This window comes from Ptychodera flava, chromosome 19, assembly GCF_041260155.1.
Source record: "Ptychodera flava strain L36383 chromosome 19, AS_Pfla_20210202, whole genome shotgun sequence".
Lineage (NCBI taxonomy): Eukaryota > Metazoa > Hemichordata > Enteropneusta > Ptychoderidae > Ptychodera > Ptychodera flava.
The window spans coordinates 17,562,955-17,575,414 of record NC_091946.1 but is presented as its reverse complement, the minus strand read 5'-3'; the positions used below and the strand labels follow the sequence as shown (position 1 = coordinate 17,575,414).

The following is a 12,460-nucleotide window of genomic DNA, read 5'->3' as shown; positions in this document are numbered from 1 at the left end:
ACTATTCTCAGTTATTCGAATCCGAAACCGAATCCGAAACCGAATCCGAAACCGAATCCGAAACTGAGTCCAACTTCAGCATCGTGAGCAGAAGACGACCGAGCCACAAGACACGGTACATCCATTGATCCTTCATCGTTTCCGAGTTAATTTTGAGTGTAAACGAAAGTACGACACGGCTTCAAAACATTGTATCCCCGAACAGTGCAGACAGGCTTTCGTATACCTGGTTACTGTAAATACTCCAGACTTTTGCCCATTCACTTTGACACGGCCGACTCTGCGCTGTTATCGAGTCAGTGGTAAGTTGTACACAAACGCTGAAATTTGAGTACAAATATTTGTCAGCCGCAACAGCGGTGTTTTGTACCTCGAAGGAATACTTTCATTTTGAGTGCTTTTCCAAGTACCCCAAACGTAATTTCTGCCCACATCAGTAGGTGATGAAAGAACTGCCATGTCTGTCATTCAGGCACGGAGATAGTTGTTGAGAGCCGCGGCCGCGAGGCCGAGAAGTTCGGATGTGATCACCGCCAAACTTCCTGGCCTTCGGCCTCAAACATAGCAACTTTACCCGTGCATGCAATTTTTCAACCAAATGATTGTTCCCTAAGTCGATGTTTGGCTTGAAGGAGATTAGTCTTTAATGGTGCAACATTTATATTATATACGATGTATACAACTTTTCAACATGCACACGCCAGCCCATGTGCGACGTGCCAAACTCAATTATTACCTGCGAATTACTGCGTGTCTAGCGACGCGAACGTGTTGCGTCGGCAGATAAATATTCACGACAGTTGCTGCAGCCTTTGAGAGCTGATGGAGGTAGTGTTCTCTACCACCTCTTTTCTTGTACCGCGGAAACAGCACAGTGGCCATCGTCAAGACTGTACACTAATCCACTGGCCTTCCATAAAATGGAGAGACTGTGGTTCTCCACTCAGTGGCAAAAACTCCCATGCTTGTTGGACTAAATGTTGATTGCTGAACTTCTCGACCACACCGATCAAAACTGAATTTTTTGCAATGATCATTATTCTAAACTCAACAAACAATCACTTTCGTCAAGGTCATCTTGTTCTACGTCCATGCTTTCACGAGGAAATGTACCATATCAGTGCTGTCATGAACAACCCCCCTGACTGTTCTCATCCAAACATGTGTTTCTACTCACATCTACATTTGTGTCAACCATGAAACTCTTGTCTTAAAGGTGAAAAAATTACTTTGTAGTTTTTCAAAGAAAAACCTTGAGCTAAACATTCAGAAAACAAGAGAAATGCTGATCGATCACCAGAATAAAGAGTAGCATCATAAATTCCCTTCTACTTCATGGTCAAATTGTAATAAAAGTCACACTCTTGACAAATTGCTAGGTTCAATTATTGTAAATACATTGCTAGTTGATGTTTGTTTCATTGCACTGAGTAAGAAAGCATCTAACATATTTTTACTTCGACAACTTGGAAAATTCGGGGCTGATCAAAATGATCTCATTCAAATAATATACTCTTTGTAGAGCGTTCTTAGATTTTCAAACTTTTCTCAGTATCATCAGACAGAAACAGAAAAAACAACCTGAAGAGAATGCTGAAAATGGCCCCAAAAACTCGGTGAATGTGTGTCGCTTACTCTACACTTTTCATTACGCTAGCAAATCAATTGCATGTGAAACAAAAAGAATTCGTTTCTGTCAAGTTTGTCTGTGAACAACGTTACATTTTATGTAATTATTTCTGACCTGTTTACAAAGGTCATACTGACAAAACTTCAACTTCAGGTATTCAATTAGTCAAGGTTGTTGTAATGACAAAGGAAATTAGTATGTTCAAATTCAATCATGGACTGTCTTAAAATTAAGCTGCATGTTGGTCTTTTGAAGTGAACAGACTGAATTTCAATATGTGTGTATCTCATTGATTTCAGCTGCTTGTTTTGAAGCGTTATCATGGTCAAGTTGACAGCCAGTTTAGTGCTGGCCAGGGCAAGAGCAGCAGATATTGAGAGTGTGAAAAAACTCAACTGTTGGTATGTCGTTTTCTTTTCTTAACAAATAGCAAGCATGCCCCTTGCCCCCCCCCCCCCGACAAATATTCTGAATCTCTCAGTTTATCTTTTTTCACTCATCTGCTGCATGTATGGACCTGGTTTGAAATGTATGGAGAAAATGAAGTTTACACTGTCATGTTTTTGTGAAACTTTGGAATTTAATTTTTCTCCACAGAGTAATCATACGGATGGTGGCCATTTTGAATCGTTGATATCAGTAAATTATTTTCCCTTGTACATAAATTTGCATAGCAACTTCTATTGTATATTCTCGATTTTGAAAGGGAATAGTCTAAAGGTTTCTGTAGGGAAATTCTAACAAAAACTTAAATCTTTCGGTTTTGAGGCGGATACTACCTTAATTTGAAAATTTTCAATCCGCAAAGTTTGTTGTGTTATCAATGAATCAAACGTAACGTTCTCCACAGCCTTCAGAGGCCCTAGGGGCAGCCAATTTATGTAGCAATGCACAATTTGCATATCCCTTAGAAGTGGAAATGCATTCTCAAGTATTGTTATTATCATGTGAATATATATGAATATATTGTTTGAAAAACAAAGAGGTGGCCCACCACTCAAAATCTCCTTTTTGAGAATTCTGAAAGTCTTTTGAACAATATTGTCCAACTTAGAATTTCATTCTGCACATTTCCAGGATACAATAAAATAATTCTTACTTTTACAATTAAATGATGACTTACTTTGTCCAAGGTATTATTTTTCCACCATTTTGCCTGATGCAAATAGATAGGACCTGCATTTGTTTTATTTCCATACATTAAAAAAGAGTTATTCTTGCTCTGTTTTCTTCACAGGGGCAATGAACTGACTGATGTAAGTATAACACAGTTGCAACACAGTAGCTCACAATCATCTCAGAAGTTTATTTTTGTAGTGTTTATGTAGAAGATCTGTGCAATCCATTTATTGAGAAACTTGTAGCATACTGTAAGCTCCACTTTTCCAAGTCCTCTTTCTGCAAAGCTGAAGGAATTAAAATTTTGTATATCCTATGCCAGACTAGCACTGCAGTTACTCAAACTTTTGTCATAGCTGCCACTCTGAAGGATAAACAATCTAGCATATCACGGGTTCCATCAAAATATGTGATTCTTCATATTTGTGGGCAAGTCCCTCATGAAAATACCTGTTTTTTGAACTATACGCAGAGAAGAAAGTATTAGCTCTCTTGCTAATCAGTGAACAGTTGAAAATATTGACGAAATAACACAATACAAAAATCATAATGTTGATATGTATTATGAGCCATTTCTTTGTTCATCACTCATAAACCCATTATTGCTATCCAGCATCTATTTTAATAAAGTTTCAAAACAAATAGAACCTGACAACTTTGCATGTTTTATGATTTCATTCGACAGGTGACAATATTTCGTGAGATGCCCAGTGTTGAGGTGATCAGTCTCAGTGTTAACAGCATCGCCACACTGGAAGATTTCAGCTATTGTCCGAATGTCACAGAGTTGTACGTCCGGAAGAACAATATCCAGGATCTATCAGAGATACACCATCTCAAGAAACTGACCAAGTTGAGGGTTTTGTGGTTGGCTGATAATCCATGTGCAACCAGGGACAAATACAGAATGACAGTCCTGAAGATGTTACCAAACTTACAGAAGCTGGATAACATTTGTGAGTTACTATACAATACTGTTTCACCCTTGCATCCCCATCTCCCAGTGTAGAGGTCTAACTTTACCCAGGGAAATTAATGGGTTGTACAGAAATATGATAGTGAAAGGGGTCATTTCGAATGATGAATTGTCCTTTCCATCAGACTGACAATCACGATTTTTGTCAAGGACCTTTGACTCGGTACCCCTACCACATGATTCTCAGTGTGTTGTCAATGGTTTTGAGACACAGGGAGTAGATTTGGAATGCCTCAATATATAAAATATCATATGATCTTGCTTCCAGAGCATGTATGCTCAAGAACACTTGTATTGAATGCGTCGTAGATAAGACTTGAATTACATTTTAGTCATGTCTTTTTTGTAAATGCCCTCCTGTGATACTGGCTCAACATTTTATTTCTGGTACTGTTACTTATACACAGCGTATACTATCATAATATGAATATTCATAACAACCTTAGACTGAAACTTGTTTTGAACAATGCAGTGCAATCTGTCTCAGAATTTCACGATGTCACTAGATTGTAGAGTTACCATTGGCTGTCCCTTTTCATGAATGATTTGCTATGCCAAAGGAATCCCTGGTGAAATCAATAGGGAAGCGTGTTAACACTTATTATAACACGCCACATGATCATTCTGTGTTGCGATTCGCCAGAATACGTCACGTGACGAGAAAATAGATACGTCTAGTCCCCACTGAATCGACAAAAGTGACGTCAGAGGGCATTTTTTGAAAGACTATTTCCCTAGGGAAATAGTCAACATGAAAGTGTCACGTGACTAAGTCCGAGGTGTCGTCTGCGCTTTTTGAATGATGGCGGGCGGTCACAGTGACGTGCCTTTAGCAAAACAGGCAAGATTTTGCATTCCATCCGCAGAGGAACTTGAAGAGCTCATCAACAACAAAGATTCAAGTGCAACCAAAGATGTCATTCGGTATGCTAAGGACATTTTGGCTTCTTTCTGCGAAGAAAATAACACCACTATGGCCGCTGTGGAAAAATCGCCCTGTGAACTATGCTCGTTCTTGGGAACTTTCTATGCAGGGGTTCGGCAGAGTAACGCAGAGCTGTATTCCAGAAAATCAATGATAACTATACGGTATGGCCTACAAAGATACTTTCTGAGACAGTGTGGCATCGACATTATCAATAACGAGAATTTCAAGCAAGCGAATGACGTGTTTTCTGCAATGCTGGTGAAACTGAAAGTTGAAGGAAAAGGAGCAACTCAACACAAAGAACCGATAACAAAGGAGGACATGACAAAAATTATGATGTCGTCTGCTCTTGATCATTCAACACCACGAGGATGTCAAAACAAGTTATTTGTTGACATTATGATCTACCTTTGCAATCGTGGACCAGAATCATCGCGGTAGCGTCGAAGACGGAGAATTTAGCCAGTGTGGACGCATGTAAGAGACGCCAACAAATTCGGTTTGTCTTGTCGAGTGATTCAAGCAATATTTGTAGAAACTAAACCTCGACTGTCAGGCTAACGGTAACGGCTAAAACGTCGATAAAAAGCCAAGATGTTGATATCCAGTACGACAACATTCCAATCGCTGAGAATACCCTTTCGAACAAAATGAAAAATTATGGATGAAAGCTAAGTGTTCTCATATTTATACCAACCTCTACGCAATACCACTGTGACAACATTGGACGACCAAGGATTCGAAGCCAGACATATCATGGGAGTTAGTGGTCATAAATCAGAATGTAGTATCAGGAGCTATAGTAGAGTCAGCGAGCAGAAAAAGAGACAAATCAGCCAAGCACTCTCAAGTAACTTCCAAGATAATTCGCCTGCAGAGCAGGAACCTTCCTCGAGTGACCCTGTTCAACACCCAACCCCGTCTCTCGCTTCTTCGCCACGACGACAAAGTATTCAGGTCACGGACACGAATTCACCTGTCTTGCCTATCAATGTTCTATCTCAACAAGCAGTAACCTGTAGAAAAAAGACCATTAACTATCATTTTCATGGATGTGTTGTAAACATCCATAATAACTAGACATTCATGGATAACATTGTCACTGCACAAAATGATACGTGCGTTCATGTTTCTAGCCCGTGTTGGACACTGTTTCGGTCCCCAGTTCATGAGTTTTCATTAAAACATGTGATGTGCAAAAAAACGTAGCAGCAATATTGTAAGCTTAATTATTTTAAAATTTCATGACATGTTACTGCTTAGAATACATTAAGCACACGAAGACAATGATAACGTCATGAGCATGTGGTGTGTTATAAAACACCTATAACCTGGTCTTTATTCGGGCTATAGCGCCAGTTTATTACCCCTCGCGGCCGTGCGTTACCAGAAACACATCGTTTCTGGTAACGCACGGCCTCTCGGGGTAATAGACTGGCGCTATAGCCCTCGTGACCAGGTAATAGGTGTTCACTAGCTAACTTCTTTCGACAACAAAATCTGTTCTGTTCACAGCTGTCCAGCCTGATGAGGTCAACCAAGCCATAGAAGAAGGCGAGGATCTCCCTCTACCAAAGCAGAACACAGAAGAACTGCCTAACAGCCACGAGTCACCAGCAGCGACATCATCATCATCAACAACAACAGCAGCAACAGCATCAGAGTCACTACCTCAACCAGACACAGCGAAGCGCGATCATAAAGCAGCTGGAGACAGCGCTATTGAACTTAGTCTTGAAGAAACAAAGTAGGTAGTTTCGAATCAGAAAGAAAACATGTCTTTCACGATACCACTCATCAACACAAACAGATCGCTGTTTCTGTCCTCTGGCATGTTTTGTTCATTTCAGGTTGTAGTTTTGACATGTGGTGTCATTGTATGTCACATCTATGACCTTTGACCTGTTGTTGGTGTATAGGCGCATGAGCCATTTTGCCCTCTGTAGACAGTGACAATCCTCCGATGAATTGAAAATCAGTTTTGGCCATATCAGCAATGTTAACCATGTGGACTTCACGTAAATTGGTCATATTCATGACCTCAGTGTGACATTGCATCCTGGTAATCTTGTCAGTATTGATACTCCAGTTTCAGCCATGTTCTGACCATGTTCACTGGATTTTTGCCAGGTGTCACCGTAATAGTGCATTTTTCATGGCAATAAAATGTTGAATTTCAAATACTTAAATCCACCAAGAATACTAAGCTGAAGTGATGTTTTGGTTACTATGAAAATGGCTAGTGCGAGTAACTCTGTGTGGAAGTATTTGTAAACAGTTTCAGTGATTTGGAGTTCATGAACTTGACATCTACCAAAACAATCATTCAATCAATCAGCCAGTAATCAAAAACTGTTATTACGTGCCTTGTATATCAAACGTCGCGCGTCCCATAGGATTCAATTGTAACCGTTGATGATGTTGCAGGCCGCATAGTCATCACTTGACTGAAGGTGAACCGGAACTATTTTTGACTTGATATCTTTGGGATTTAAAAATGATCAAATTGCATGTTTTACATCAGGAAATACTGGTATTACAACATTATACAATAAACCACATAAACGTGATTCAAATATACATCAATGTGCCAATTGAAGATGAAAATAGTTCAATTTTTTTTCAACAGAAAACATGGAAATAAAGCATATGATTGCCATTTGTATGTAAACCCAAAAATTTAGAGTGAAAACTGTATAAGAGAGGCATGTAATAAAAACATTATAGCCCAAACATGGGACTATGTACCCCCGAGACAGGAGACCATTTGCCCCCTTACGTTTGGGCTATAATATATATTGAAATTTCAATTAAAGATGTGAATTTTTCCAGAAACTGTAACCATAATGATAAACCACAATATAATGTTAGAAAATCCAATGATGTCAGTTGATTTGCAAGTATGGTATAATGTGTACACAACTTTGTTTGTATTCACAGTAAAATCAGAGAAAAGCTTGGTTTGAAGCTTCTGCCAGTTGACAAATTTTCACCAGTGAAGACAAGACACCATACAAGTAAACATAGAGTACGTTGAGTATTGAAGCTTCTGATCTTTGTACTTGTGTCTTTGTATACTTTCATCTCTTATACAGCGCCAAATATCAAAACAAATTATTATGATACAGATGTATACAATTGTTGTGCTGGTCAAAAAATCCATTACAAAATGTACCTGTAATGTTTAAGCAATGATATACCTTCTCCAGGAATGTAATGGATAGCAAACTTTGCACATCATAATGTATGAGGCGAAGCCTAGTACAACACAGAGTGCAAAGTTTGCTTGAGTCCATAATGGGCCTTGAGGGAGTACATTACTGCTATTATTTTATAGTTTTGGCAATGCCAGTGAATTTGTAGATGTGGAAAACATGTTGAGCCAAAATGCTGGATAATCAGATGCATTATCAGTAATGAGCTAGGGTATGACATCAACAAATTCACTGGTATTGACAAAGCTGTAACAAAATATTGAGTAATCATTATTTAGATATTTAGCCTTGTTCAATAATGTTCAGAATAATGCTGAATGGAATTTCTGAATTTTCATCTCGTCTTTCTATATGTTTCCCCTCCCAGAATGCAAATATTCTGTCTGCTGTGCTGTCATTGGTAAAGGAACTGGACTATGCCAGCCTGGAGGAAGTGGTCACTACTTGCAAGAAAAGACAAGAGGAATTTTAATGTCATCATTTCCAAAAGTTTGGAAATTTTTGACCATCAATGTCTTGCCTTATGTAAATGTACTATCAAATTGTAATTGTTGTCACGTTTCTTGTACAGATATACTGAAAGGTTGGAAGGTTGAGGGCGCCCTTTGTGATCTATTGCACTTGCCCTCAACCATTGAATCTTTCAGGACAGTTAAAAGGGAAAATCTTCAAACCACAAGCATTCCTCAGCTCTTTTTACTTGTCCGCTACTTAAAATACATGTCTGACAAAAAAATTACAGCATACAGTAAATATTTTTGATTTGGGTAATTTGTCCCTATGTTGAAATTTTGGGGAGGGGATTTAAATCAGAGACAATTTTACAGGGCCATGAAATGAAAATATTTTTCAAAACTGTAGATGATCGGGTCAGGAAGAGTTTTAAAATGTTGTTAAATTCTGTAAATCAGATTTTTGTCTAAGTTATGCAATTGTTTGAAGAATGCATTAAAAATCTGGTCACAAGATGTGATGATGTTTGATTATCCATATTGCAAAATAGTCACAACCATGAGATTTTGGAATGTTTGTGTTCTGCACTTTCAATCCATGGAGCATTCCACTTCGTATGAGGTGAGTGCAGCCTTCACAGCTGGAATGTTCCAACCACAAAGTGCCCCTCCCCAATTATATCCATGCTATGCACAGCAAAGGGGTAATCTGTCGTATTATGTGTTTGTAGTGACGAATATTTTCTGAATCAACAAACTGGTGTCACAAGAGCGTAAGTTTCACCTCTCAGGTAAAAATGGAGTTGTCAGTGCACCCAGCAGACTAAATTTTCAGATTTGAAAGTGAATACAAAGAAGTCTTTGTAGAAAGGGACAAAACCCAAAGAAATTGCATCATATGCAAAAAAATCTGAGAGTCATTTTTAATTTTGTTAGTAGCATCAGAATGTGCTATCTTTGAACCTTGGTTATCTAGTAAAGACTTAATACTTTCGTCCCCATTTCACTGTAAATAGATTGAACCAAACCAAAGAAAACAACAGGGTTTAATCCAACTTTAGCTGCCAGTTGGTATTTCTATACAAATGGTGTGCTTGTACAAACCAAGGAACAGTTGGTGTAGCTCTTGGGTATATTTTTCAGGTTTTGATGATCATGCATCAATGATACACTTGAAGTCAACGTTCATCATCCTGAGGTCAGTGACATAGCCCGTCATTGACTGTTTTATGAAGTTCAGTAAATTTGCATATGCTATGCTGTAAGCAACGTTGACACCTGAGCTCGCTTTTTGAGATTTAAAGTATAGACTATTAATAACAAATGAAACACTGCATTGATGAAGACACTCGCCCACCTTGACAATCTGCCCTGTTCATTTTGCTTCAAAGAGAAGAATAAGCAGTGTAGTTCTCTACAGACGAGAAAAAACACAAAGCAATGAGCAGTTTACAGCAAGTGTCTCTTTAACAGTGTTCAATATTATCCAAATAATACTTCTGCAGTTTGTATTTCAAGTACTTCCGGTGTTTTGAAGGAATGTAGACAAAGAAAGATAGAGAACAATCCATTTTCATCATTTATTACCTCTTCAACCATTGATTTGCATGGCAGCAAAGTTCTGGCTATTGCACATCCACAATTGTCATTTCAGTTTAAAAACAACAAAAATGTAGACCACAGTACTTGATTCACTTATCAATGTTTTGTAATAGACCAGATATAAGCAAGCCATTTTTTTCAAGAGAATTCTGGAGAAAGACCAATTTGTTTTGTTTTTCTATTGACGATATGATAAACCAATGCCTGTAAGAAGGGTGTAATCAACCAGAAGTTAACCTAGAAGTGATTTTTTGTATCAGCAGGCTGAATTCTATTTGCATGCAAAAACTGAATTTACTGTTGATAGTTGTTAACATATCAGTGGAAGAAATGTTTTTACTCATTTTTAGCTGGATAAATATTAGCTGCAATCTTCTGTTGACATACACAAGTTTACAGTGTGCAAATCAGCATACTGTATCTACAATGATAAATTTTGCTATACGTAGATTGTGTACGAGAAGATCAAGTCCAATGGACAGGCCATTTATATTGTAACATGGAACACATCGTACTGTTCATCCCTTGTTATGGAGGATCCATGGTTTGCCATAGCTTGTGGTTTAATTGATTTAACTCACTTTACATGATGTAGAATTCATGAACCCAATCCTCTCCAGGCGTTTGTTCGTCCATGTTGCTTGTCACTGGTGGATGGAACCATATGTGCAAAAATGGGGATGGAAGGGTCAATGTAAAACTGAACAACACATTAAGCATACATGTAGAGAGAAAAACCAAGTGTCACTGTATTTGCAGTACAGTACCCTCACACTGGGTAGAAATTGTCAGCATTGTTTAACTCATAGGGCATTATTTGTATATGTGGAATTTTTCCCTGATCTAGATTAGGTAAATGCAGTATTTCTATTTCAAGCATTTTTCACAAATTCATTCCCTATTCCTGTATCAATAGCGTTCTCCCACCTGTTCAAAGAGAGGTTGATGTTCTCAGCAGCTGAGAGGAAAAATGCATTTTCTTCACTCATTCAAATGACTATCCCTCATGTAATTACGTCAAGACTGTATGCCGGCTATGTTATGAAAAGAATGATGCTTATGTCATTAATGGCTTTGTTTCTATGCCATTCAATGTTGTTCCCAGTTTTGGAGATTTCCTGTATCTTTTGTGTATGCACGCCAGCTATCTATAGCGTTATCTATGTATGATTGGCAAGTGTTGGAAACAGACAGTTCATATGAAACAAGAGAAAATAACATTGTATGTCATCATGTATCGTACATTTTACAGAATTTTATGTGCAACCTATGTGCAAATATCAGCCAGAAGTGTAGCATGTATTTCAGCCAACAGGGAAGAAAGGCTGCTGTTTAATTTGGCAACTCAGAATATCTTAACCTTTTGAGTGCTGTAATTTTTCCCGCCAAAATTTTAGTTCAACATTTTACCAATTTTTATGAATTTTTCTATATTTTTTTTGATAAGTTTGGACTAAATGGTACATCACATGTCATTGGCTATAATTTTTTGTCAAAATTTTGGCAAAAATTAAAAAAAAAATTGACTGGGGTATATTTTATAAGGGTGACAAAAATTGACTTTGGCACTCAAAGGGTCAAGAAAGTATAGAAATTGCATGTCTGATCTGTGACCTTGAAAGAGAAACAGCTTTTCAACATACTTTGAACCTCCTTATGAAATGTTTGATACTTTTTCTGTTTGTATGAGTGGCAGAATATCGTAAACTGAGGACTGTATATGGTATGTCAGTCCTTGGTGAATAACTAATTCAAATTTTTGAACATCATTGCAAATGTCTTCTTTTCAATATCTCATCATTTATTTTTGATTGTATATTTTATTACTTTTTAGTACCATCTCGCTTAAAATGTATTCCTGCGACGTTTTTTTCTCTTTGAACTCTTTTGCTTTGATAGGATTTTTGTATGTTTCTATGGCAACTAATGTATTATGAATGACACATTGTAAAAAAATTGCAATTGTACCAAGTTGGTGAAGACAATGTCTATACAAGCATTATCAAGAATATCAGAATATTGTTTTGTTGTAAATGTGATATTTATGTATTGTTTTGTAATTTCAAAGGTTCTATTTTTATGAACTTTTTTGTAGTGTTTTAATTTGCAGCTGTTCAATATATTGATTATTGAAAACCATTTGAGTATTGGTTGTTGATGTCCATCCGTTCTTGCGGTCTATCACTTTATATCAACTCCCTGATCCTCTGCAAAAATCTCATGATTCCAAGTCTCGCTGTTGAGTGTTGCTATAAAAAGGCCCATGATTTCTGACTGTGTATATGTATATTCCCCCCGATTGCAGAAAGTATATAATCAGTGATACATGATTTATTTATTATTTAAAATAAATTATCGGCTGAACATTTGCATACTGAAACCATAATCATTCATACCAGGAGAGTAGGCAAGACTGCAGATTAGTGGACACAGCAATGTTGTTGAATTGTTTGTAGCCTAGGGGGTCTACACTTATTTTTTCCCCTTTTACAGTAGTTCACAACCAATGGTGGGTCCACTAATCTGCAGTCATCCCAA

General features: G+C 37.6%; 1 protein-coding gene across 2 annotated transcripts; it reads left to right on the top strand.

Moving 5' to 3' along the window:
* Positions 1 to 69: 69 nt before the first annotated feature.
* Positions 70 to 12,061, top strand: LOC139118757 (cilia- and flagella-associated protein 410-like). Of its 2 annotated transcripts, none has more exons than XM_070682188.1 (7): positions 70 to 302; positions 1,930 to 2,031; positions 2,868 to 2,886; positions 3,435 to 3,705; positions 6,169 to 6,400; positions 7,594 to 7,681; positions 8,236 to 12,061. In XM_070682188.1, exons 2-7 carry the CDS (start codon positions 1,952 to 1,954, stop codon positions 8,338 to 8,340), a joined length of 795 nt encoding a protein of 264 aa, XP_070538289.1. In that variant the 5' UTR covers positions 70 to 302; positions 1,930 to 1,951; the 3' UTR covers positions 8,341 to 12,061. The 2 variants fall into 2 exon arrangements, with proteins under 2 accessions (XP_070538289.1, XP_070538290.1); XM_070682189.1 differs by having other exon boundaries at positions 90 to 115.
* Positions 12,062 to 12,460: the final 399 nt, after the last annotated feature.

What these genes read in the sequence shown, in the direction of transcription:
- LOC139118757 (XM_070682188.1), top strand. Translation starts at nt 1,952, where the DNA reads ATGGTCAAGTTGACAGCCAGTTTAGTGCTGGCCAGGGCAAGAGCAGCA. An exon ending in CTTAGTCTTGAAGAAACAAA is followed by an intron (nt 6,401 to 7,593) that starts GTAGGTAGTTTC and finishes TTGTATTCACAG; the next exon opens with TAAAATCAGAGAAAAGCTTG. An exon ending in ACCATACAAGTAAACATAGA is followed by an intron (nt 7,682 to 8,235) that starts GTACGTTGAGTA and finishes TTCCCCTCCCAG; the next exon opens with AATGCAAATATTCTGTCTGC.